The sequence below is a fragment of the Trichosurus vulpecula genome, chromosome 2 (genome assembly GCF_011100635.1).
Source record: "Trichosurus vulpecula isolate mTriVul1 chromosome 2, mTriVul1.pri, whole genome shotgun sequence".
NCBI lineage: Eukaryota > Metazoa > Chordata > Mammalia > Diprotodontia > Phalangeridae > Trichosurus > Trichosurus vulpecula.
This window is the reverse complement of record NC_050574.1, coordinates 251,014,651-251,038,799: the sequence shown is the minus strand read 5'-3', so window position 1 is coordinate 251,038,799 and position 24,149 is coordinate 251,014,651. Positions and strand designations below refer to the sequence as shown.

Genomic DNA, 24,149 nt, shown 5'->3' with positions numbered 1-24,149 from the left:
AGGGAGTAAAGGGAACCTAGAATGTGAATGTTTATGAATATTAGCTCATTTGACCCTCACAGCACTCCTGTGAGGTAGGTGCTATTATTATCCCCATTTTACAAGTGAAAAAAACCTAAGCAAACAAAGGTTAATTGACTTGCCCAGGATCATACAACTAGTGACTGTCTGAATCCAGATTTGAACTCAGGTATACCTGACTCAAAGTCCAGGACAGCCCCCTGTCCATTGCACCACTTAGTTGCTCTAGAAGGGAGTATACTGAGAAGAAGCAGGTACGTCTATTGACAGTTTGACCATAACAGAGGAGACTCCTGTCCTTGTGAGATAGAGAGCCGAACAAGGATTATCTTGCTCATGTTCATGTGGCTGACACTAACGCAGAAGGTAAGTGACTTGAATCATACAGTGAATGGTGGAACCAAGATCTGAAGAACCCCAAGTGTCTTGACTGATCTAGATTTTTTAAATGAACCCTCCCTGCAACACACACACACACACACACACACACACACACACACACAGAGCCATAGCTGTGTTCAAAGCACTTTGGGTAGGGGGAGGAAAAACACCTGTCAGGATGTTTTCCTGCATCACAGGAAACCGGTCTGGTATCAATGCTCTATGGGAAGAATTGCCAACATTTTTGCAGTGAGGAGCTTTCCGCCTGCTAAGTTGTAATATATGATTACAACATTCACTATAAAAAAAACAAGAAAAATAGAAGTGAAGAACTTTTTTTAATGCTTTTTTTCCAAAACCCAAAGTCAAAAAGAATAAAGCAATGTTGGAACAGTATTTTACTAGTTTTCTTTGTTATGGTTAAAAAAAATTTGAACAATCTCATAAACTAACCAATAAAAACTGGAGATATCTGTTTAAGCATATTAATGAAGTGATGAAGAAGCAATGTGGTACAGTAGCTAAAACACTAGGCTCAAAGACAGGAAGACCTGGGTTCAAATCTTGCCTCTAACACATATTGACTGTGACTCTGGGCAAGTCATTGAATCTCTCATTGCAACTCTCTAACACTATTTCTTTTCTTTTTTATCATTTCTTTTAACTTTTTTAAAATTGAGTTCCAAATTCTCTCTCTCCCTCCTGTCTCAATATCCTCTCAATGGGTATTAAGAAGGCAAGCAATATGTCAATTATACACGTAAATCATACAAAATATATTTCCATATTAGCCATGTGGTAAAATAAAAGCAAGAAAAATAAAGTGAAAAAAGTATGTTTCAATTTGCACTCAAGAGTCCATCAGTTCTCTCTCTGGGGGTGCACTGACCATGATTCCTTTGGAATTTGAAGACCGTAAGGGTCAAAGAAACTGCCAAGATGCATTGGTAAAAGGTTTACAGAAGTTCCATCTAGCAAGTCCAGCTCCTAACCCTGTGAATTCACAGGACCAGATCCTATGCCCCCATGGGTAGATATCAAATACTGACTACTGAGTCTCAACTGCCACCAAGGGGATATGACAATAACCCCATAGAGATCTCCAAATATTGCCTTTGCCTTCAAAAGCCTGAGCCTGGAAGGAAAAGGATTTTGGTCATGTTACCGATAAATGGAGTCTTTCACCTAAAAACGTGATGCTAAAATACAGTTTCTGCTGGTAGTCTAAGAAAATCAATCCATTCCTGTGGCTGTATAATGACTTCCATGGAATAAAGCAGTTGTATAGTGTCACCACTGATCTCTAACCAGTAAATGACCAGGGCCCCATACACAAAGTATGTATGTACACACATACCATGCATACATGCTATATATGCATGTATATTATATGTGTCTGTATACACATATATTGCACATATGTATACACATATGTGTTGTGTGTGTGACTAAAAGCCATGATCCCTGTCCTCGAAAAGCCTGGAAAATGGTTGGCTGTTGTCCTTCATTCTTGAAGAAGACAAAATGACATCACTAATTAAATAACTAACTAAAGAACAAAGACATCAGATTACAGAGTTACACCTGCCAAGTCCAACTTCTTCATCTTCAAGATAAGAAAAATGTCTGAGAAAGGTTAAGAGGCTTGGCTCGGGGTCACAAATTTGAACTCGGGTCTCCCTGACTCCAAGCCCAGTGCTCTATCAACCTATCCACTACACACCATCAATGCTAGAATTGTAAAATCAGTGATAAAGTGAATAAACACAATGAGTTGAAGGAAGAGACTAAAAAGACTAAAATGACCTGGAAAGATTTCACAGACAAAAGGGACTTGAACTAAGGTTTTTAGGATGGCTAAGTTTTGAACAGACAAAAAGGGAAGGAGGGTCTTCGCAACCAGGGAGGAGAGCACGGGAAGCAAAGAATTTATGAAAAAGAATTAAAGGATAGAACACTAGAAAAATATGTTGGGGACAAACTTTGAAAACCCAAGTATCAAGTCAGAATTGCATCCTGCAGAAGGTACATATTCATCAAAGATTTGTTGTAAGAGGAAAAACCTGAATCAGAAGTATTTGGGTTCAAGTCCTTCTGATACATACCAGCGTGGCAGCCACGGGCAAGTGCCTTAACTTCTCAGTGTCCCAGACAACTCATCCTAAATAACTTCTTATACAGACTAGTGGCTGGATCGACATTGGTGGAGAGAGCCTCCACAGTGAGAATTCCCTAACCCCCACAACCTTGAAATCGCTGGTTCAGGATGGGAGAAAAATGATCAAAAATAAAATTTTTGTAAAGATTAATTTGGTAGTGATGTGGAAATATGGCCTGCAGGAGGAGAAAGGCTGGAGGCAGGGAGATAAGTTCAAAGATCTGTGGCTGCAGTAAGCAGTCCACCCCAGTGCAAAATCAGAAAGGAGAGGAGGGAAACCTGCAGTCCGACACAGCCTTCCTTGTAGCTCTGTAGATAAATTCACCTAAAGAATCTAAGGCTAGACACTGATTAAGAACTCACAGTTAAGTAAACAGGTTTTGTTTTACTGTGGTTTTACATAACTTCATTTTTTTAACCCCTACATTAGTGGCAGTAATGCAGGTACACAAAACTGGCACAATCTGCTACACTGCTTTTTTCTAATCTGAGATTCTGTTTTATGAATCAACATTTTCCTATGACACTCAAATCTAAATGCAGCCAAATGAACCAGAGGCAATAGAAAAGAACTTTAAAGACCAACTGAAGTGGATCCTAACCACACTTATTTATTACATAAGCTCACAAAGTGCTAGGTGGCATAATGCACAAGAGTAGTGCGCCTGGAGGTAGAAAGAACTGAGTTCAAATCCATCCTCAGACACTAGCTGTGTGATCCTGGGCAAGTCACTTAACCCTGTTGGCTTCAGTTTCTTCATCTATAAAGTGAGCTGGAGAAGGAAATGGCAAACCACTCCAGCGAATCTGCCAAGTAAACTCAAATGGAGTCACTAAGAGTCAGACGTGACTGAAAACAACTAACAACAACAACACGCATTATTTCGTTTAAGGCTCACAACAATCTCATGGGGTACATACCGTGGGCATTATTATCCCCAATCAAAGAGCACCTATTAGGGGTCAACCTATGCCAGAGCAGGACTAAGCACTGAGAATAACTAAGAAAAAGTCAACAGCCCCTGTCCTCAAGAAGCTTCTATTTTAATGGAGAGGAGGGAGATAACATGTATAGAAATGGGTGTATGCCTGTAAGTGCTAGAGAATTTATATTTTACTATATTATTTATTTACTATGCACATATATACATATATATACATACACACATATATATTTAACTATACTTATTACTTACATAGTAGGACTATAAGCTCCTTGTACAAACAGAGCAAGGCAAACAGAGGCCTTTTTTTTTTAAATGACCTACCCTGGGTCATAAAGCTAATGAGTGTCTGAGATAGGATTCAAACTGGGGTCTTCCTGACTCCTAAGTGTGACACCACATACATTGTGCCACCTATTAGGCAAATTTCCTAATCTTGTGAGACTTAATTTTTATATTCCTGTGGTCTACCTCGTAGGGTCTTCGTGTACAAAGTACCTAACAAATTGGCATGTGCTTTATAAATATGGACTACTATTATAAAGCAACTTGTAAAACTTATCTACTAAGGTATAGGTAGGTTATTACCACCAGGGAGATCACTGATCTTTGGAAATATTTAAGTATTGTTAGTAATAATTTATTAAATTATTAATTAAGCCAAGCCAAAGACTCAACTTTTCTAATGATTCAGAACAACAACTGACTTCTCATCATTTTCCCCCACCCCATGACTTACTTGTTGTTAAATAGCAACATTTTCCCAGTCATTTAGACTTAAAACCTCAGGATCATCTTTAACTCCTCTCTAATCTGAAATCAATTTGGGGGCATTACTTCCTTTTTTGTTTTCTATGCCTTCTTTCTTTTTCCTTCAGCCAATTCCCTAACACAGGTGAAGAACCTTTTCTCATTAGACTAAAAAGTGTACCACAAGGAGTGCACTCTTCTGGACAGAACTGTATGTACAATTTTTAAAAGGAGGGAGGGACTATGTTATCTCCATATATTACATGTGTAAAGAAATGGAGAAAATATTACATTTATTTATAATTACCAAAATGTGTTTAAAACTATAGGGAAGGAAACATAATATTAATGAAAATTTGGGGGTCTGTTTTTGACCTAAGATTTGAGCACTGGGCTTGGAATCCACAAGATGTGGGTTCAAATCTTTCCTAGTTCTGTAACACTGGACAAGTTATTTAAACTATCAGCCTTAGTTTCTACTACTGTAAAATGGCAATCTTATAAACCCCCATGGGTTCAACTATTATCTTTATGCAGATGATTCCTAGATCCTATATAATCAATCTTTATCTCAAGCTCTGGTCTCACATCACCAATTGTGTATTGAACATTTTGAAGTGGATGACCTATACACTTCTCAATTCCATATGACCATAAGAGAACTCATCATACTTCCCCTCAAAACCACCACCCTGCCAAATTTTCCTATCACTTTCCTGTCACACTACCATTTTCCATCATCCTTCCAGTCACCCAGATTCACAAGCTCAGCATCATCCTCAATTCCTCACTCGCATTCTTCCCTCGTATCCAAGCAGCTGCCATAAATTTGTTCTTTCTTCCTCTACATTTCTTGGATGCACCTTCTTCTCTCCACTCATAGAGCCAATGCTCTCTCATTTGGGTCCCTCTTCCCTCCCATCTGTCCTATTATAGCATTCTCCTAATCCATCTTCCTGCTTCAAGTTTTTCCCTGCTTCAATGCATCATCAATATAGCTGCCAAAATGGTTTTCCTCAAGTTCAAGTCTCACCATGGTAACTTACTCCTCAATAAACGCCATTGGCTCCCTATTACCTCCAGAAGAAAACATCCCCTTTTTGGCATTTGAAGTTCTTCACTACCTGGCCTAATTCCTGCTTAGCCTTTCACGTTGATTACTCCTCTCCTTGCACCCTAATAGACCAGCCACATGTAGAAGCAAGCACCCCAGGATACCCATGATGGCCTGCTAGCACAGGTTCTTATACCTGCTTTTAAAGGAAAGCAACTTTAAAGGGGTCAACAATCTTCTTTAATTGCATTCACTAGTTCAAGGGAAAAAGCCCCCTGAATGTCAGAGAAAATACAAACAGAAAAAATACAAGCAGAAAAAAATACAAGCAGAAAAATTAGCATAAAGACCAACGTACAGGGCTCTCAACTGCCTGAACCAAAGCAATATTGCTATACACTTTACACACATCACTGGATCGAGAGAGTCTTTACATCTGAACAGTAGGGGAGCTCTGAACACATGGCTACTCAGTCTCGACCAGGGAATCAAAAGGTCCTCCTCATAAGCGAACCCTCAAAGCAAAATACCAACTCAGAGTCAGAAGGCATCACACCCCTCTGATAAGAGCCTAATTAGCTTTAGTACCAAAAGGTGTGAAAGCCTTCCTATGAGCTGCTAAGCAAGCTCCTCCTTAAGCAAGTCCCACCCCAAATGGGCTCCAACTGAGGCATATTAATGGACAGGAAGATCTCATTAGCCCTTTAACATTACACCACACTAGCCCACTTTCCATTCCTCACACATGGAGCTCCATTTCTGTCCCTGTGCATTGGGTGTTCCCCATACTTGTTCTTCTACCTCACTTATGACTTTTAGTATCCCTAGCTCCCTTCAGGACTCAACTGAAATGCCACCTCCCAGATGTTGGTGCCCTCCCTTCTAAGGCTATCTTCCACCTACTCTTTGTGTATCTGGCATTGTGATTGCTAGGTGGTATGGGGGATAGAGCACTAGGCCTGGAGTCAGGAAGCCCTGAGTTCAAATCCAGCCTCAGATCTTCATGAGTTATGTGACCCTAGGCAAGTCCCTTTGCCTCTGCTTGTCTCGGTTTCCTCAACTTCAAAACATGGATAATAATAGCACCTACTTCCCAGGGTTGTTGTGAGCAGCAAATGTAAAATGCTCAACAGTACTTGGCACATAAAAATTAATAACAACTAACATTTATGTAGCAGTTATTCAATATTCATTCATTCTTTCAATAAATATTTATTAAGACCTACTATGTGTCAGGCATTGTAAGTTCTGGAACTACAAATACAGGCAAAGAAAATAAAGATTGCCCTACCTTCACTAAGTTGCTTACATACTAGTAGGGGAAAACAACAAATGAAAGGCTGCCAAAAGGGGATTTGTGGGATAGATAAGGCCAGAGAGTCAGGAGCAGAAATGGGTGACAAGTGAGCATGGCTGCCTTGGGAACTGCCTCAAATGTAGCTTCCAGGACTAGAAGGGACCTCGGTGGTCATACAGCAAATAATTTTAAAGATGAAGAAACTAAGGCCCAAAGTCTGAGTGATATGGTCAAAGTAGACCAGTAGTAAAGGATAGAACCATGATCTGAAATTATGGCTGTCCAACTCCAAAACCAGCATTCTTTCCATTATATGATGCTTTATTCTACACAAGAGCAAGATATCCAAGTAGAAATGTCCAGTATGTGGCTCAACAACTGGGGAATGGCACTCAAGGAAGGATAGATATTGGGGGGTAATAAAGAGAAGAGATAAGCCAAAGATGCGGGCATATTTGACATCTCCGTAAGAGAGAGTATATACACAGAAGAGCAGAGGACTGAGGATTAAAACTAAGAAAAACCCCTCAATTTAGAGGGTTAAATGAAGAGCCAGCATGGAGGCCACTAAGATGGAGTGAGGAGATAGTCTGACATCACACAGGCCAAGGGAGGAAAGGTTATCAAGGAGGAACGGTTGGTCAATAGTTTAATGTTACTACAGACACGTCAAGGAGAACACAAACTGAGAAAAGGTCATTGAATCTAGTGGTTGGGATGTAGGCAATGACCCGTGAAAGTGTAGTTTCAGAAGAAGAGAAGAAGCTGAAGTCAGATTGGTGTCAGCTGAGTAGAAAGTGGGTAATGAGTAAGTAAAGGCAGCGGCTAGAGTCAGAATTCTGGGAGGAAGAAGAAAGAAAAATAAAATGTTGACTAAAGGAAGCAAAGTGGCAAAGTCATTTAAATCCCACAAAGTTGAAACAGTAGCATCTCCCAATTAAAACAGGGCTCATCTTTGCAATCTCCAGGAAAAAAAAAATGAACGAAAAAAACAAGTCGGGTCAGAAAGGTGTACAAAGACCAGTTTGTCTATCTCCCAGCAGAGCAATGCAAGTCAAGATTAAGTTTAGTAACAAAGAAGAACCTTGAATAGCTTCTGAGGACACCTGTACCCTCAATAACTCACTAAAAATCTTGATCACAAAAGTATTATAGGGTCTTAAACTTAGGAGTTTTACTGTAAACAATCCATGATTGCCAATCCATTTTTCTTCTTTGGTTTTGCCTTCTTACCAGAATTGTGACAGATATAGAAAAGTTCTAGTAATAAGGGAATTCCCTATACCAGTGAAGATCAGCACCTGCAATTTACTATCTTAGAGCATGACTCGAGGAACACACAGTGATTAAATGACCTGCCTAGGGTCACAGTGGCAGTATACCTTAGGAAAATGATGCAGACCCAAGTCCCTCTGATATCTTTATCCACTGTACAATCCTATTTTTCCAAAGTTATGACCTGGTAATCCCTAAATATTTTTTAAACACTAAATTGGGGGAGGTGGTGGTGGTCTATTTTTCAGGTCTTAAGGATTCTATCTTCAGTATTCTTTAATTCACCTAATGCAAGATATATCCCCATTTGTACTTTCTCTAACTCAGTGAGATAAACACAAATGAGACCAAACTATAAAGGACTGACAAAAGGCCTTTGTGTATAGAGCACTTTCACTGATCAGATGAAAGCATTGTGAATATTTCAATGAAATTAATAACACACGGATGGATGGGTGTTCCAGGACATCAGACAAATGACAGCATGAGGCGGACCAGTGAGAACCTTCAAAAATGACAATATAGGCAGTCACTGTCAAAACAAGGACTCTTATCTTCTTGGGCTTGAAATGCTGGGAATTTGGTCACAAGATGCTAGGTACCACATTGTTTTTATTAGCCAGTTACCAGACTTCCCAAAGTTCCTTGAGAAGAGATTTTGGATTTTGTCCATCCCTTGAGCTGCTTTTTTAGCCAAACAGTTCAAAAATGTGCATAACAGCATGTCTGCAAATTACAATGCTACGGTCAATAACAGAGTTAGGTTTGTTTTTTTGTTGTTTTTTTTTACATTGGTCTTCACAGTATTTCATAACTGTAAGTCACCATACATATGCTCCTCCCAGAAAAAAAAAAATTGGGAGTATATAGGCAATGTGTACATTAGAAATAAGAACAGGGGGAGTGTCATAGAGGAGGGCAAGGAAGACCCAATTACTGGTTACTTTCAACTCCTCAGATTCTATTTCAGTACCCTTAATTATCCAAAGCCTATGTTCCACATGACAACAAAGTATTGATTAAATCACCATAAAGGGTGTCATTTTATTTTAAAGCTAGATACTACAGCATGGTTTATTCCTTTGTGATAAATTTACTGTAGAGCTTACTTTCTTATAATTAAGGAAACAAACACTTCCTCATTTGGGAGAGGAATCCTATTCTCTAGCTCTGAATTTAATTCTCTGAACTAACATAGATTATCATAAGTCACAGAACTTCCTACCATATAATTTTATAATGTAACATCAGAAGGAAAATACAAACACTAAACAAATGGACTATGTCTAACAAATGCATTAATCTCTGGGCGTGCATGCTTTTCCTTGGCTTTTCAAAAAAAAACAAAACAGGAATTCTAACTTCAAGAATAGTTCAATGATTTAAAACTTGGGGAATAAGCTGCCCCAGTTGAATAAGATTTGCAGATTGCTAAGGATCCAGTCAAGGCAGCTAGGTGGTGCAATGGATAGAGTTCTGGGCCTGAAATCAAGAAGACTCATCTTCCCAAATTCAAATCTTGCCTCAGACACTTACTAGCTGAGTGACCCTGGGTAAGTGTCCCTGTTTGCTTCAGTTTCCTTAACTATAAAATAAGCTGGAGAAGGAAACGGCAAACTGCTCCAGTATCTTTGCCAAGAAAACACCGAATGGGGTCATAAAGAGTCATATGTAACCGAAAAACAACAATAACAGAGGATTAACTTTATCAAGCATCAACTTCTAGGTTTCAGTTATTTCTTGAAGGTATTCCTCTATTTCTTTTGTGTTTTCAGTTTTGTTGGTCTCTAACAGTACAGAATAGGCTGTTATAATTCATTTTATTTCTTGTTTTGTCATGATTTCACCTTGGGGTTTTTTGGGGGCTATTTTCTTGATTTAATTTTTGGCCCTCTTTTTAAAAATCAGATTAGCTAAAAGTTTATCCTTTTTTAAAAAGTCTGATTTTCAAGGGAAAAAAAGGCTTTTAAGACTATCATCATTCAATAGTTTTTTGATTTCCAGTTTATTTCTCCTCCAATTTTTAATATCTTCTCTTTTATGATGGTGTTAGGCCTCTTAAAAATACCAATTCTTGAAGTTGACAAATAGAGAAGCTATTTCCCCATGACAGAAATTTTCCTGGGGCCATCACTGTACAGTTCATCATTGACCGTTGCCTTCCTTATGGTCCTATTTGCCTTTAAAAATCTCTTCCCTGGGTCCAAGCCCTCCACTTCTTCAGGATGTCAGCTCACCCTGGAGTGGGATGAGTGGTGTCTCCAAGCACCAAATCCCTGCAGGTAGTAATCACTGGAAATCCCCCATCTGTTTTTATAGAATATCTCTTTTCTCCCATAGGACCATGTATGGCCAATGCGATATTCACAGAGCCTATGGCAACTACGAATATGCTAGCGTAGTTCTGAATCGCAAAATATAACAGACTCTCCATATGGAAGACAGAACCAAAGCATTTATTCGAACTCCAGAAAGCCAAATCTATCGCAGCAACAAAGAAATCCATTGGCAATAACAATGCAGGGGGCACCACCATCCCAAAGCCTTCCCCTCCCCCCCCAAGGCCTTCCCACAAACAAAAACACACAGCTAGCTGCTTGCCTGCTTCCCCTCTCTCCCTCCCTCAGCTCTAACTGATCTGAATAACTTCCTCTTTCCTGCTCCACCCTTCCTGCTCCACCCCTTCAGCAAGCTCCTCCCACCACAGGCTTCATGTGATTTAGGCTTCCATGTGACTGAAGCAGATCACATGGGCCTATTAAGGGATGGGAAAGATCTTCAAATTAAGCAAAAATAAATTAACCCTTCCCACAACTAAAACAAGATTTCCCCCGCTTTCTTTTCCTCTTTTTTAATCTTTCCTTTTGCCTCCTCTCTCATAAGCTCTCTCCTTCCTGAGAGACTACAGGAGTTATTTTCCCTTCCTTCTTGACCTTTGATTTGATTAGGCTAGATTACATATTCTCCAATTTATACACTCTTACATTGTGTAATTTAGCCGAACAAAAAAACCACTAATTCACCTGTAGGCAGGGTATAGTAAGGCCAGTTTCTATAGTCTTGACTTCTACTTAACTTTTACTTTCTCTCTTATCTCTTCATTTATGCTTAGAAAGTTAACTCTTTAATGGTCTCTTGGTCATTATTTTGTTATTGTTAGTATCTTCAGTTGCTGCATCTGTTTACCTTTCCTGTATTTCGCTGTCTGGGGTGTTTGGGAAGCAAATTTTATTATTCGCATCTGGTTTTCTTTTTAGGAATGTTTTGAATGCCTCTTTTTATTGAACATTCATCTTTTTGATCTGCAGAATGTCGCCTTTTAAACTCCTTTGTTCTTTAAAATATATTACTACATTCCCTCCTATGCTTGCTGGTAGATGCAGAACAGTCTTGTGTTACTCGAAATGAGAGTTTAAAGCATATGGGTTTTTCCCCCAGAGGAAATCTGTGTAGTCTTTGAAACTTCATTTTATTTTCTGTGTTCAGAAGTTCCAAACATTTTTCTTGTATTATTTCTTGCATTAGGGCATTCAGTTTTTTGGGCTTTTTTTTTTTGACTGGCCCATGTTCTTTCAGTAGAAGTATAATATAATCCTTAAGTTGTCGTTACAGATCTTGTCTTTGAGAGCAATATGTTTTGCATGTATGGAGATCATGCTTCTTTTGTTAGTGTTTTTTACTTCTCTTCTTCCAGATTGTCCTTTACTTTGGAATATTTGCATTCCCAATTAAGTTAGCTACTCTTTTGTTTCTTCAGTGAGACACACCACTGTGGATTCAAGTTATTCTATTCTGCCAAATTATTTCTTCTGTGCAGGCCATAAATTCTGCTCTTAATTTCTTTTTTCTCTTTTAAATCATTCAGGAACAATCTGCTTGTGGCTCTATGCTCTCTTGGAAATCCACAGGGTTCTCTGCTGTATCAAGTGCTGATTCATTTTCCTTTGTCTTGAAATACTTATTAAGAGATGCCTGAACTTAAATTTTACTAGAACTCGAAGCCATATTCTCTTCTGTTATTAGTATCTTCCCTGCTGGTTTTCCTGCTTATATGGTGAAGATTTTAAACTGAATTCCTTCTTCCTGAGATCTTTGCTAATTCTAGTCTTTTTTTTTCCTTAAATTCTCCTATTGTTTACTTTTTTATTCCTTTCCCTTTGAATGCAGTTTCCCAGAAAACTAGTTCTTAAAGGCTCTTAAACTGTCTACTTCATGGGCCCAGCCTCAGTCTCTGTCCCAAGGGTCTGCTAAGGAGAACAAAAATAACCTCACATAGATGCTGCGTCAGTTGCTTCAGGAAGGCCTGGTAAATTCACACACACTCTAGTGTCAAGCCCCCATTGTCTTTCGTCCACAACTCTTTAGCAAAGTACTACTCAGCAGCACAGGGCACTACAGTCCTAGCCTGAGTAAGCTTCTTTCTTTTGGTTTTCCATGGCAGTGGACAGGGCTGGTAGTGGTGAGTTATGTTACAAGTCCATGGGTTGGTTTGTTAAGCCCAGACTGAATTCGGTGAGTGGTGGGAGAGGGTACTGAGTGAGTTTGTCACTGGTATTGATTCATCAGGTTTCCCCACCTCATTTTAGGATTCTTAGAGCCCTAAAACATAGAGGTAGCTGGAACCACTTTATCTCTAGTGCAGAATTTCTGCCCAAGAACAGAGAGGTCTGAGAGATCATAAGAACTGGAGAAAATATCTAGTCCTCCATCTTGTTAGTCATATGACCTGGAAAATTAAGCTGGTTTTTTTTTTCTTCTCATATCTTCTAAAATACATTTTCCTGATTTCTTTCAGATACTTAACTAAATACAGATTAACCTCGGCTTGATGACGATATGATTAATCACTGAGGTCATCAATATCATATACTCATGGTAAAGATGCAGACAGACATGCAGATGTAGATAGGTGGTCACGGGCACTGCACTGAATGAGTAATGAATCTAGTCAACCCTGGAACATGCTTTCTTAAAAAGATTCTGACACAAGTTTGACCTGGGTCATTTGCCTCTTCTGTATAAACGAAGCACATAGCTGCAAGGCCGCCCAGGCAGTAAAATATGACTGGCTTTCTGAAAATCTAGTAAGAGGATCAAAAGCCGAAGATGCTTTCTCCCAAGTTATTTTTTCAGCATCCAGAAACTTTTTAGTCTCCCTTTACTCAATAAAATTCAATTCCCTATTGCCTCTAAGATAAACTGTAACTCCTCAGTCCCAATTCATCTTTATATAAGTCTCCAAGTCAAACTAGCTTTCCCTCTACGCCTCACACAAGACACTCCACATGTCTAAGTGCCTTAGTACTGGTTGTCCCCCATGCCTGGAATTCACTCCCTCCTCACCTCTGACTCACAGAATTCCTCACTTCCTCCACTGCGTTGCTCAAGTACCACCTTCCATGACGCCTGAGTTTCCCAACCAACTTGTGTTTAGTTGGTACATATTTATTCGATATATATTAATATATGTACACATTCTTTCCCCAGATATGATACAAACTTCTAAGATTATTTCCTTCTTTTGTTACATTCCCCAGGGCACATCACGGTGCCTTGTTCATTACAGGCACCTAATAAATACTTATTGAGTTGTTATCATTGTCTGTCTTACTATCATCATTCAAAACACTATCTATGACTCTTCCATCACTAAGCCAAAAGACCAAAGATAGTTTTTTTAAAATTTTTTTAATTTTAATTTTAAATTTATTTATTTTTACTTTACAACATTCAGTTCCACAAGCTTTTGAGTTTTAAATTTTCTCCCCCTCCCTAAGACAACATGCAATCTGATATAGGCTCTACATATACATTCATATTAAACATAATTTCACATTAGTCATGTTGTAAAGGAGAATTAGAACTAACGGAATGAACCACGAGAAAGAAGAAACAAAACAAAAAAGAGAGAGAACAAATAGTATGTTTCAATATGCATTCAGACTCCGTCATTTTTTCTCTGAATATGGATAGCATTTTCCATCATGAGCCTTTTGAAGTTGTCAAAGACAGTTCTTTAAAGGTCAACCTGCACCCATTCATCTATTTCACTTTGTAAGTATGTTAATACAGTGAGAAGGGGAGGGCTTAATCCCAAAGTCTACAGATTCTCTATCTTCATCTAAATCCAAGTCCACAATTTTCCACAAAACTCCCCTTAATGCTTGTCTTAGAGGAATTTCATGCAAAAACAACTTTTAAAATGGAATCTTTGTTTTTACAATGTGATCTACCATCTATCTCTGCACTAACATGTCATATGGAATACAACCGTTAGGTAGGATCAGAGAATTTACATGGCAAGAAGATGGTAAAAAAAAATATTTCTACATAACTGGCCAATGTTTTCTTAAGGTGAGGTAATGGGTTTTCTGGAACAACTGGCAAAGTAGAACATGGCAAATATCACCAAGACAGACCAGTTTTGTTGGTATTGTTAAAGGACTCAAGTGATGGATGGTGCGCAGAAATGAGCTCCCTGAAGAAGTTTGCTTTGGAGTATTTGCGGTTTTCCCACTTTCTAATACCATGCTTTGTTTGGTTCAGTCAGGAGCACTTGATGATTTTTTTAAAAAATTCAATTTTATTGACAGTGGGACCAGAAATAAGAGCATCTTCAAAGTCTTCTTTGAGAAAAACCACTTGCATGGCCCAGGTGCTTGATAGCAGCCATGTACACCTCACAGAGCTGCTCCACAATGTCTGATGATTCAAAATCATTTAAAAAAAAAAACAACAGATGCCCTAAAGATCTAGATTAGACTGATTCATCAGCATTTTCTCATGCTTACCATTTTCAAGGCATCTCTCTTAAGGTTACTAAGACCTTCACATAATTCTGCCATTTGCCTTTCACAATTAGAAACAATGAGAATCTGCCATAGGATGGTTTCTAAAATACAGCTGACTCTCGTGTGTCATGCAAGTATACACCATGGACAACAGTATTATACTGTAAGTCCTCCCAGAAACCTAATTTGTACTGGTTGGCAGAACCTCAGTATCAGATGCAAATTCTTTCAAAAGCACTGTCCTGAGGTGCCACACACACAACAGAGATGCAATGTGATTTAAGGTCACTTGAGAGTGTGGGTGGCCATCTTCCTCCACCCTAATCCCCCAAACTCTTTAGAACTTGATCATTTTTATCTTTGTGCTAGCTCCTTTTCTCCATCAGTGTCTACTTCTAATCTCTACCAGCACTACTGTAAACCCTGAGCTCTGCCATTCTCCAGCTCCATTATCTTTGCTTTTACTCCATTTTTTTGTCTTCAGCCTCCAGCTCCTCTTCCCAGATTTTATTCAGAAAGGTCAGCCTCTTGTAGACATCACTAGCCAATCAGAGAACGTCTTTTGTTCCACAAGTCAAACAGACCAAATACCAGTGAATTTGGTGTAATTTTAAGGGCCTCTGTTTCCCAAAGGGTTTATATGCTTAGGGAGCTATTTCTAAGGGCTAAAGAGATATGTCTTATTTTACAGATTCTTCTGAATCTGAAAGCACCATTTTAGAAACCTGAGGGTTCTGGAAAGCTGATGTCTAAATAGCTAATATATTACTGAATTTCACATCTGCTAATATTTTCTAGAATGTCTCAATATGGAAGGAAGATCTTCTAGGACCCTAGAATAATAGCTATCATTTATATGGCACTTTGAAGTTTACAAAGCACTTTATAAATACTCTGGGAGGTAGGTATTAATTATTATTTGCATTTCACAAATGAGGACACTGAGGCAGACACGTTAAATGGTAAGGCCACACAACTTGGGACACCCTGACTCCAGGTCCAACACTTGTATCCAATGTGCCACCTTGCCATTTTCAAACAGGCCCAGTCGATGATGGTCCAAGCCAAAATTCTTTGTAACAAAATAGAGCTATCCCCTCCATTCAAATAAAATGATTCCAAATGTTTGCTTGGTAATTGGTCCATACTGAGGATGTGGAAACAGTATTATTGTGATACCCAAAAAGTATCTGGAAGAGTAGTACAATGACTTCACAGCAGAAAAGACATTCCTGGGATGGCTTAAAAAATAAAATTAGGAAGCTGTGGAACCCAGACATCCCGTCTGCGGAAGACCAACAAATCTACGGCTTGGCACCTGGCTGAAAAAGCAGTTGTTTTTACTGGCCACAATGGATCAGGTATTTGAATGAACTCAATGTTCCACTCTCAATCCTCAGGCCTATTTTCAATTCATGTAATGGTGAATTGTACTTTTTTGAGGCCAAAAGGAAAAATGATCAGTAAAGTTGGTTGAGATTTAATTTATTCCTTCTACCCCAGTGACAAAGACTGGTGTTGAAAGTCTATCTGTGTTTGAAGGTCTTTTATTTGGCATCAGACCAGACATTACAACCAAAGCTGTGTAACTGCTGGGTTTTCCCACCTGGAAGGCAAAATGCTTTCTGTACTTTGAGGGAAGGTGACACCACATGTCACTGCCAACCCAAACAATGAAGCTAATTGCTTGGCAAAGGCACGTCCTATCTCCCCCCAATAAAATAAGGGCTTTGAAGAGCTCCCTATCTTAAAGTATAACAAATCTGTCTTTGTGTTGGGGCCAGTTGTCAAAATCCTCGGCAATTCTATGTTAACTGTCATTGCCTCAAGAAAAAAAAATACATCAGATGGTTAATTCTTATATCAGGGGTGGAGAATCTGTGGCCTCGAAGCCAAATCCAAGGAGATCTGTTCTGCGAAGTTTGGATTCAGTCAAAGGGCCACCCTTGAGGACCTAAAGGGCCACAAGTGGCCTCGAGGCTACAGGTTCCTCACCCCCGTCTTAGATTATACTATTATTTTATTAAAAAAAAAAGCAATATAGAACCCCAACATCACATGGAGCATTAACCTTAAGGCCATGAGTATGAGTGTGGGAAGGAAGGGCAGGCATAGCAGAGTCTTTACAAATAGGTTTCAAAACTCATTCATAATAATGTCCATGATTCGTGTCATTCCCCTATCCACTTATTTCAATGTTTCCTTCTACTGATTCTCCTGTAGTCAGATAGAAAACCACAAACATGTGTAGCAAACACACCCAACTTTATCCCCTAAACATAAATGTTCATAAAAACCAAAGAAGAAAATATGTTAGAAGCTTTGTTTTGGCCCTCTCTGATTTAAGCTCGACACGGGTTCTAATAATGCCTATTTTCATGGCTGAATTTGTACTTTTTTTTTATTTTTCTCACTTATAAAAGTATGGCGCTAGAACAGATGATTTCTAAGGGCTCTTCCAGCTCTCATTTTCTATGATCCTATGAACTGCATGGGTACATCATAATTTATAAACTAGATGTATTCCTAAAAAGCTACAAGTAATTCTAAGTTTCAATTGATTTAAATCTATTTAAAGGTACCAAAGAATACTTGAATTAACACTTTGGTAGAGAAATACTTCCACAAAATGAGGAATCCTTTTGGAAGACCAAAAAAAAAAAATCCCCCTTCTCTACTTGGCACTTGGCTGAAAAAGCAGTTGTTTTTACTGGCCACAATGTCTAGTCTAGCAGTTTCGTATATGAACTGTTCATCCTATCATATTTCCTTAAAATAGGGCATGACTGTATTTCCCAAATTTTCCAGGCACCAAACACATATGCCTACTTAATATATGCTCGTGTTCCCAGCATGTAAAAAAGAGCCAACTAAGTCAACATACCTTGTGAAAAGAAGTCAGTGGCTCACATTTGATTAGTGATTTGGCTATTAGATACTACATCCAGAAAGGAGGTACCCCTGGAAGGCAGCCACCAGAGATTTTAAATTGGTTACTATTTTTTCTTCTGACTATACATAGTTTCATTGTAAGGTCCCTCTAATCTTCCCATGACACCCACATCATACACGATACATAAAGGTTGCCGAGCAAATTGATTGAAGGATTGTACTCACGTATATTTCACTGTGGTCAAACCGCTTCTTGAGGTTATCAATGAATGATTCCTCATTGAGAGGCTCTAAAAGAACCATGTCTCCCACTCCAATCATATTGTCCAGAAGGGATGTCTTCACCTCCATTTTGGCCATTTCTCTCCACTAGGACCAAGTAAAAAATAAAAAGTCATCAAAGATGAGCAAAAATCACTTCCATTAGGTACTTAGATGCCTCCCAGATAACAGTGACAGTGAACAAATTATAAACACCCACAAAATCACAGATTTAGAGCCACAAGGTACACTAGAGCTTTTCTAATTCAATCCCACCGTTGGACCCAGTCGGGATCTAAATTCAGATTCTCTGACTCCAAAACCACACTGCCACATTGTACCCAACTTACAAACAACTGATGCAAATACCAAACCCCACACCTGGTGCCGCCACTAGACTTCTCACTTCCTCACAAACTCCCAGGAAAGTTCCCAGCCCCTCCAGAACTAGCTGACCCCTTGGTCCACCACTGCTCCAGCCTCACAACCAGAGAGTCTGTCCTTCTACTTCACCTTCTTCTACCCCAGCCATTGTCCATCCCCATGGGAAGGAGCCTCCACCCCTACAGCAAATGTGTCCTTAGCATCCCAAGTTATAACAACGTACTCTCTCCACAGAAACTCCAACGAAAAGTGTTTGATTCCACAGTTCAAATGTATTACAAATGTAATAGATTTTTGTGGGATAGCCTGGGTAAACAAATCTCTTCTTATTTCATTGTTTCTTACAGAAAATGCATTCTGAGCTCTAAACAATTAAATTATAAACCAACTTCTGGGGCCAAAGCTATTCACAAGAGCTGGGGGCCGCCCAATTCACAAGGATTACAGAACACGCCAATAGTGACCTCAGTGGTATCAAATTTCATTCAAATAAGCATGTGCTTCTTGGTACTAGTAAAATTAAAATACCACACAATGTTATTATGCTAAATCTTAGTATTTGCACAAAGCTAAAATAGCATACCAAAAATACTGACTTTTCCTTTCAATGTTATAGAGATTCTGACAAGTAGAAAAAGAGACACACTGAAGAGGAAAGAATTCTCCATCACCCCTTCTACCAGTGTATACAAAAGTTTATGTCGAAGCCAGTGTATACTGCCAGCGTAGAAGCTAGCTACCCATCTATGAAATGTGCCATCCCTGTGGCTACTGAACTGAGTGTTCTCCGGAGTACAAAATGTTTCTCTTAATCATATGCACACAATTATTTTTTAAATGTTATAAGGCTCTAGAACCAAATTAAGTTGGGTCCTCAGGCTCTCTAAATTGGTAACATGATGGCTCTGAACAGCTTTTGTACCCTTATCACATAATACAAGAAGAAAACACCTTTGAGGTCTTTCCATTAAAGAATAACTCACTGAAACATCTTCTCTCTTACAAACAGTAGCTTAGGTGCTCTGAGTTTTAGCATAAAAAGATGCCTGCTGGATTACTATTGCCTTTCATACCCTATGGTGTATGCCTCTTAAAGGCAGTCAAACTGCATTAAATCTGTACTTCCTTCAAAGAAGAAAAGAATAATGGCCATTTCTGGTAATTAACTTGAACTATCACCAGGGCTAAAACATACCATTTCTGTCGCTATGAGGATAAATAGTCCACAGATATCTGCTCTGAAACAACTAAAGATATAAAACCAAGATTAAGCCAGGGCATTCATCCTCACAGGTGGGGGAAAGGAGGGGGAGACAAATAAGGAAGTATTTAACATTTAAAAGAAGATAATAGAAATGCTTTTCTAAAAAAATTGGTGGCATTTTAAAGATTTCATGCCAACCAGCCTATTAAGAAATGGCCCCCAGACACTACAGTTAAAAAATAATGGCCCAGGGTGGAGTCTAGAGCCTGTTCAAGGGAATGAGGCACTGTACTCCATCTCTGAACGGATGATGATGGGAGGGAGGAAACAGTCATTCCCTGGTGCTATAGGAAGAGCCAAGCGCATCTTTGAACAAGCTGGCTTTGCTCTAGGGCTTAACTAAAATAGGAAAATTACTAACTTTTAGCGCTTTAAATTAGCACAAGTCAAATTTTCAGGCACTCAAAAATCACACTGACACCAACCCACAACCCAACTTGAGATGGGTTATTTCGAATCAGACATATATGAAAAGCAATGGGTGTGGAGATTAGGTTTTGGGGAGTGGGATGTGTGGGAGAATATGGGAGAGGAGAAGAGGGAAGTGAAGCTGAGAAGAGAATTTAAAATATATACAACTTCACTAACATTTAAGACCAGGGAGAGTGAACTGGATCAGGAATTCTGAATTTTTGGTCTCTTGGTGGATTTCTATGTGAAAGTCCTTTTTCACAGTCACACCTGGGGAAGAGGCAAACTGAGGTTTTTAATCCCTATGGGGAACACAAACCAAACTTCCCTGTCACTCTCCCTTCCCATCTAAATATCAAAAAAGTTTATGTTTCCAAGAGCTCTAATGTTCCTACTATTTTCACACAATTTTGTGGTAAGTCTAAAAAAAAGAAAAACCTTGAGGTACAATAACTGCTAAGTCCAAAGTACGTAATGAAATTTGGTCATCTCTGAAAGTCTGAGGCCTAGTCATGAAGCAAGGCTAACTGACAAAGTATGGAGAGGCACTCCATCAATAGGGCATCACAGGTTTTAAAAGGACCTTAGAGAGCTCACCTAGTCCAACTCACTCATTTTACAAAAAGATGAGAAATTTCGACTTTCATTTCAACTTCAGAAATAGAAGATCTGGGAGTTTTATCAGGCTGAGTTCAATAAGTCAAAAGTGTAATGTCTGAGCCAAAAAAGCCAATGCAAGGTTAGTCTTCATGCGGTTCAATTCAACAAATACTGATGAAGCAAATACCCTATACGAGAGTCTCTGCTAGGCACTGCTTTAAGAGACACTGAGTGTCAAGAACACAGGAGATGACTACCTTACTGTATTTTGTCATGGCCACTCTATGGCTAGAACAGAGGTTCTTAACCTCAGATCGATGAACCTGTGGAATTTTTATTTTTTAATATAATTGCTTTCCTTTATAATACTATATATTTCATTTTATTTGTTTTAAATCATTTTTTCAAGAGTCCACAGACTTTATCAGAAGTTTGCCAAAGGTGTTCATCACACACACCCAGTTAAGAATCCTTGCACTAGAGTTACATATTCAGTTCTGGGTAACAATTTTTTAAAAAGGATGCCAACAAGCTGAAGGACACACAAAGGAAGTCAAGAAACAGGATGACGAGGGACCGTAAGACCAGGCTATACAAAGATTTCTTACAGGACCTGGGAGTATTTAACCTAGACGCAAGTCTTGAGGAGAATCCAATATCTCTTTTCAAGTATCTGAAGAGATGTCATATAGAAGGGAAAAAGGAAAGGAAAGAAAAGGGATAGGGAAAGGGGAAGGGAATAAGCATTTATAAAGTGCTTACTATGTGCCAGGCACTATACCAAGTACTGTTTACAAATATTAATAAAAGCTAACATTTATATAGTGTTTACTATGTGTCAGGTATTATGCCAAGTACTTTTTAAAAATATTAATAATAGCCACCTTTTATATAGCACTTATTATATGCCAGGCACTATGCTAAGTACTTTTTACAAATATTCTCATTTGATCCTTACAACAACCCTGGGAAGGAGGTGCTGCTATAATCCTCACTTTTCATTTGAGGAACCTGAAGCAAATGGAGATTAAGTGATATGCCCAGGGTCACAGCTAGTAAGAAAGATTCTATGCTTGGACTCAGTGAGTAGAACCAGGAGCGAACACGAGGAGGCTACAAAGAGGAAGTCATAGGCTCCACATAACTAAAGCTATGCCCAAAATAAGATAGGCTGCCTCCCTTCATTAGAGATCTGGACTGGATGATCCCTTGTCAGGGATATTACAGTCAGGATTTCTTCCTAGGCAAGTAAAGGCTGGAATGGAGTGTTCCAAGTTTGACATTCTGTGATTCTAAGACTGTAATTCACAGCTCTAGTCCAGTAGCAAGATGATGCCAATGCTGATAGTCAGAATAGACAATATTACATGATAAGTGCATGAAAGCATTCTAAAACAAACTATTTTATGAAGACTGGTCTGTTGTGTTTTTTTTCCTTCAGAAGACAATAGATCTTCCAAAGCTTCCTGAAGGAGACAATATTTGAGGGGTAAAACAGCGAGTTCAAAGGCTACTACAATAATTCAGACAAGACTAGACAAAGTCTAGTCTTGATATTGGTCTAGGCTCAACTACTAATTAGTTGTATGCCCCTGAGCAAATTACTTAGCTTTGCTTTTCAGTCTTGGTTCCATGATGCTGGAGTAGCTAGGGTGCTGAACCAACCTGGAGTCAGAAGGACAAGGGTTCAAATCCCAACCCTGACTCCACGGGATCATGAGCACTTTACTTAGCTTTCCAAAACACAGTTTTCCCCCCAGTAAAGTGGGGGATGATCATAGTAGACACTTACTATGTAACCTTGAGCAATTCACTTAACCTTCCCAAGTCATAGCTTTCTCTTCAGGAAAGAGAGGGCCGTTAATAAAACCTGTAACACCTACTTTGCAGGACTGTCGTGAAATCATGTATACAAATCACTTTATAAACTTCATAATGTTACACAGATGTCAGTTATTATCATCATCTGTAAAATGAGGGGTCTGGCCTCAAGAACTCTCAGCTTTATTTTATCCTGTTAATTAAGGAGAAATTGAATGAAGAGGGTGAGAATGGTAAGAACAGGAGGGATACAGAAAATACTTCAAAAGGAAGACATGATATTGACTAATTATTGACTAATTTTCTGTGGGGTGCAAAGAAGAGGCAGAAATGTCCAGAAGACAGGCAGAGATCTAGGACTGGCACTATAGAAGAGGTCTGGACAAGAGATGTCTACTGTGTATAGTTAAGGACCAAGAGGCAAGAATAGAAGATGTCAGGGAGACAGAGAGCGTTAATATGGAATGAGGTCCCCATAGATTCCTCTGGAGGAAAGCTCTTTCAGGAGGAAGAATCAATGAAGGAGAGGAAGGTAGAATGATCAGAGCAAAGGGCAGTGCTATATTGTGGAAGCCACTTGTGCAAGCCAATTTGCAAAAAAGGCACAAGTGGTCAAAAGTCTCAAATACTACAGCAAAATTAAGAAATATTTAAGAATAGAGAAAGTCATTGGATTTGGAGGTCACTAGTGACCGTTCAGAATGTAGTTACAGTTGACTGAGAGGCCAGATTACATAGAGATAATATGGAGTGAGTGAACAGGGAAGTCATGGAGAACCTAACACTTAAGAAACAACAGGCAACAAGAATGTAATGAGGAGGAAGAAAGGGTTTTGGTGCAGTAGGGGAAGCTACTGAAGTTTTACTTATTTGTTTTGGGGGCTTTTTAAAGAGGTTTCTTTTTAAGATAAAGAAAAAGGGAACTAAGTGAGTTCAAGAAGGATGGTTTTGATTTCTGTGGCAAAGTGAAAAAGCAGGGTCATCCCTATATGTACAAAAATATTTACTGCAGCTCTTTCTGTGGTGGCAAAAAGTTGGAAATTGAGGGGATATCCATCACCTGGTGGATGGTTGAACAAGTCAGTGGTATAAGATTGGGATGGAATGCTACCGTGCTATAAGATACGACAACGGAGATGTTTTCAGAAAAACCTGGGAAGGCTTAGGTGAACTGACGCAAAGTGAAGTGAGCAGAAACAGAAGACCATTTGTTTCAACAATCCGGCTAGCAGCTTCTGTGGGGGTGTAAGATCCACCCACAGCCATCACCCAGAAAGCTGCCAACAGCAATTGATCTGCTTAACTAAGGAAAGCAAGGTGAAGGGGTTGACAAGCTTACTTTAATTCAGCATACAAATATCATTCACTTAGTTCAGGAGAAGAGACCAGCACACTGAACTTCAGAGCAAATTGCAAACAAATTACAAACATCAACAGACAGACCAAATATAGATTCATAGTTACCAACATCTAGGTTCAGCCCAGGAGCTCAGAACGAGGGTTGGCTCAGGGTCACAGGCCACCACTGCTGTAGGGAGGAGCTCCGAAGAACAGATAGCCAACCCCTGGTTTTATATTTTTTTCAGGGTCAGGGGTGAGTCACACATGCGACTCACCCACATGACCTAGAATCCTCACAAAGAGGAGATTTAAACCCACGTGGTCTAAAAGCCTCTGCTATCCCCGACTGACAGTAAACTAGGCCCTCCCCGGAGTTAGCCCCACCTTAGTTGCCAATCCACACCCACATAGGTTTTACACCTAATAGGGGTTTGGGCCTGGGGCTTAGCACTTAGTAAGACTCAATGAAATATACTGAATTACTCAAAGCAAACAAAAGCCAAA

General features: G+C 39.2%; 1 protein-coding gene across 7 annotated transcripts in view; it reads right to left on the bottom strand.

The window, feature by feature from the left end:
• Positions 1–24,149, bottom strand: part of MYO1B (myosin IB) — a 227,811-nt gene that overhangs the window by 153,208 nt on the left and 50,454 nt on the right. For all 7 annotated transcript variants that reach the window (XM_036745516.1, XM_036745519.1, XM_036745521.1 and 4 more), the window contains exon 2: positions 17,789–17,932. In XM_036745516.1, coding sequence (XP_036601411.1) covers positions 17,789–17,923 — 135 coding nt within the window. In that variant the 5' untranslated portion in view covers positions 17,924–17,932. The remainder of the gene's footprint in view (positions 1–17,788; positions 17,933–24,149) is intronic.